Source organism: Siphateles boraxobius, unplaced genomic scaffold (genome assembly GCF_051911475.1).
Source record: "Siphateles boraxobius isolate OS27281-9 unplaced genomic scaffold, OSU_SipBor_1 13, whole genome shotgun sequence".
Classification (NCBI taxonomy): domain Eukaryota; kingdom Metazoa; phylum Chordata; class Actinopteri; order Cypriniformes; family Leuciscidae; genus Siphateles; species Siphateles boraxobius.
This window is the reverse complement of record NW_027508733.1, coordinates 7641518-7644887: the sequence shown is the minus strand read 5'-3', so window position 1 is coordinate 7644887 and position 3370 is coordinate 7641518. Positions and strand designations below refer to the sequence as shown.

The following is a 3370-nucleotide window of genomic DNA, read 5'->3' as shown; positions in this document are numbered from 1 at the left end:
CTCTTGTTGTTTTAGAAATGTTGTTTTCAATGATTACAAATGCAAATTCTCCTCAAGCAATTTTAAAAAAAATAAACATTTTTAATTATTCTGCAGTAATCATAAACAACTACAAATATAATGGAAGTTCAATCATAATACATTCAATATATCCATATAATTTAACTTGTACTTTCAAGCAGTAATTCATTTAACATATCATTTTGATTTTGTTTTACACCAAATAATTTTAAAACACATTAAAGATCTAATTCATTTATGTGACTTTTCATTTAGTTTGGTGTCTCTGCTGCTGTTAAAGGTTACAAACTGATCTCAGGCTTTCTAAACCAACATGAGCATTAATCTGAAAACCTGTTCATGTTCATCAGGTGTGTTTGCTGCCGAAACAAATGAAATACAGTCAGTGTCAGTGATGGTGGGAGATTCTGCCACTCTAAACACTGATGTTACTAAAATACATGAAGACGATGACATATTGTGGAAATATGGAGCTGAAAACTCTCTGATAGCTAAAATCAGCAAAGAGAACCGAGTCTTCTCCACATATGATGATGTTCCTGATGGGAGATTCAGAGACAGACTGAAGCTGGATCATCAAACTGGATCTCTGACCATCACAAACACCAGAACTGAACATGCAGGAGTTTATCAACTAGAGTTAAATGGAGCGAAACTGACATCAAAAACATTCATTATTTCTGTCTATGGTGAGATAATTTGTCCTGTCCTTCAGTTATACTTATTAAATTAACTTCTTCAGTACCAAATGTTTAAGCATGTCCATATTTCTCATGTTTTCCAGCTCGTCTGCCTGTACCTGTCATCAGCAGAGACTCCTCAAATTGCTCTTCATTTTCTTCTTCATCAAATTGCTCACTGGTGTGTTCATCAGTGTTGAATGTGAGTGATGCGACTCTCTCCTGGTACGCAGGAATCGGTGTATTGTCCAGCATCAGTGTGTGTGATCTCAGCATCAGTCTCTCTCTACCTCTGGAGGTGGAATATCAGGATAAAAACACCTACAGCTGTGTGCTGAACAATCCCATCAGCAACCAGACCACACATCTGGACATCAACACACTCTGTCACACATGTGCAGGTGCGGTTGACATCAACAAATTTCAGTGCTGATATTAGCATTTATCAGGTACCACAGCACTGATATTTAAAGTCAGAGCTGTAATTAGTGTTCATTGACTGATCTGATCTCAGTTTGATGTGTATATTCCTCAGACTCTGTCCACTGTTGTGGTCCTACTGAAGCTGTGATCCGATTGGTGCTCTCTGCTCTGGTGGGCGTGGCTACTGTGATTGTTCTACTTTATGACATCAGATCCAGAAGAGCTAAACAAGATCAAGCACATATTCACACATTGGGACAGTAAATGATGATGTAATTTCTCATTCTCAACCTTTTCAATCATGTATTAATCTTCATTTTTTATATTAATCTGGTGGTACTGATGTTTATTTATTGCCACCTTTATAAAAAAAAATATCCCTCTCTGAGGTTCAAGATTCTCACTCCATTACATTTCATTTTGTTATTTTTCGGATCCTCAAGACAAAAAAAAAAAAAAAAATTGGGGGAGGTGGGATGTAACTTTGCATTCCATTTATTACTTAAAGCTCACTTTAAGCACTCCGATACCACAGCACATGTTTCATTTCATAATTTTTCTCCAGTATGATTGGTGCTTCACATGTATAATTCTCTGTTACTAGATAAAAGCAAGTTAAGATTCCTTGATACTTCAGCTTGTTGTTAAGGTCATGAGGTTAGATATAACAAAACCAGACAGCTGTCTAGTTCCGTTTCCACTTTGGTTATATCAGACACACTAACTCTGGCCCAAGTGTTGGAGACTTAGTATTCAAAACAAAAGCATATAAATGTTAATCCTACAAGAAAAAGAAATGTTAGTTATGATTCATTTAAAAATTCCTTAACAATTGCTACAGGAAATAGGAACCCACTTGTGATGGTGGCAACCCATATATTTGTACATTATGTAAGTTCTATAGAGCGAGAACGCACCTACTGGCTGTAAGTGTATATTTCATCAGTTGTGTTTCTAATTTTGTGTTGGTTTATTATTTTCATTGAATGTATTATTCATTTGCTATTTATTTTATTGCAGAAACCACCCACATGTAAACACACATCTAGATCAAACTATAAATGACCCGTGGATTCACTTGAATAAATCAATGCTTGGGAAAGAATCTGCTGTGGAACTCACTCTTTGTTCTGATAAACCTTCTGATCGAGGTTGAGGGCTAGCTTATACACACAAGTGCATCTACGCACATCCATCTTTAACACCAGTTGATGTTCTCTAGTCTGTGCCAATTTCAGTAGTCCATTTCTAAGAGGGAACTGCTATTGATTTTTATGTGGGTATTAATAATTTAGATATTTATGACAGTAATTTATTTAGATTTTTAAAGTGAAAGGGTTTAATAAAGAGAGGAATGAGCGTTTTTTAAGTTCCTTTAACCAACAGATTTTGTTATTATTTTTCTGAACTGTATGTATTGAAAGTATGCCATGTTATATTTTAACTGGATTTGGTCAAAGGTCTTAAGCAGGCCAATTATTCAATAAAATTTAGCAAAAATAATAAAAACAAGAACAGTAAATGACACAAAGGAGTACAGTAAAGGATGTGATTAATATTTAATAATGGGCAGCAGGTGAATTCCTAACTAAAAACTAAAAACGTTTCTGTTTGCTATATCCCAGTGGGCATTTGATGTCAATTTAACATCAATATGACATCAAACATTGATGTCAAAATGACGTCACGAAATAGGTCAAAAATGAAAGTCAAATTGACATCAAAGTGTCCGTCAATTTGATGTCAAGATTTTGACCTCTGCTGATGTCATTTTGATGTTATTTTTGATGTCATGCCTTGTTGGCATTTAATGTCAATTCAACATTTATTTGACGTCAGGATGACATGATGTTGATGTAATTTTAATGCTATTTTGATATCATTCAATATCAATCAACAATATCAATTCAACATGAATGTGATATCAAACATTGACTGTTTTTCAAACAGTATCTGAAGCAGTGTTAAAGTTAATGAGCTAATTAAGTGATTAATTGAGTGATGATTGGCCATTATTGAAGACACCTGATGTTAACAAGCAGAATCACCAAATGAGAAAATAAAATTTTAAGCCACCATTATGGTGATCAGTGTTTGATTTAGTTGGGCTCTTGACCCACCATTAATATTTAAATTTTGTTTGGCTGATGTAATTGAGTTATACCTGCCAGATGAACATTGAGAAAAGGTGATCTGGTTGTGTTTTGACATTATCATCACATCAAGTAATTTAGAGTGTCTTTACT

At 34.5% G+C, this 3370-nt stretch overlaps 1 protein-coding gene across 1 annotated transcript; it reads left to right on the top strand.

Moving 5' to 3' along the window:
- Window positions 1-334: 334 nt before the first annotated feature.
- On the top strand, window positions 335-1388 carry LOC143736363 (SLAM family member 5-like). The gene is made up of 3 exons (XM_077227101.1): window positions 335-710; window positions 806-1102; window positions 1237-1388. Exons 1-3 carry the CDS (start codon window positions 335-337, stop codon window positions 1386-1388), a joined length of 825 nt encoding a protein of 274 aa, XP_077083216.1.
- Window positions 1389-3370: the final 1982 nt, after the last annotated feature.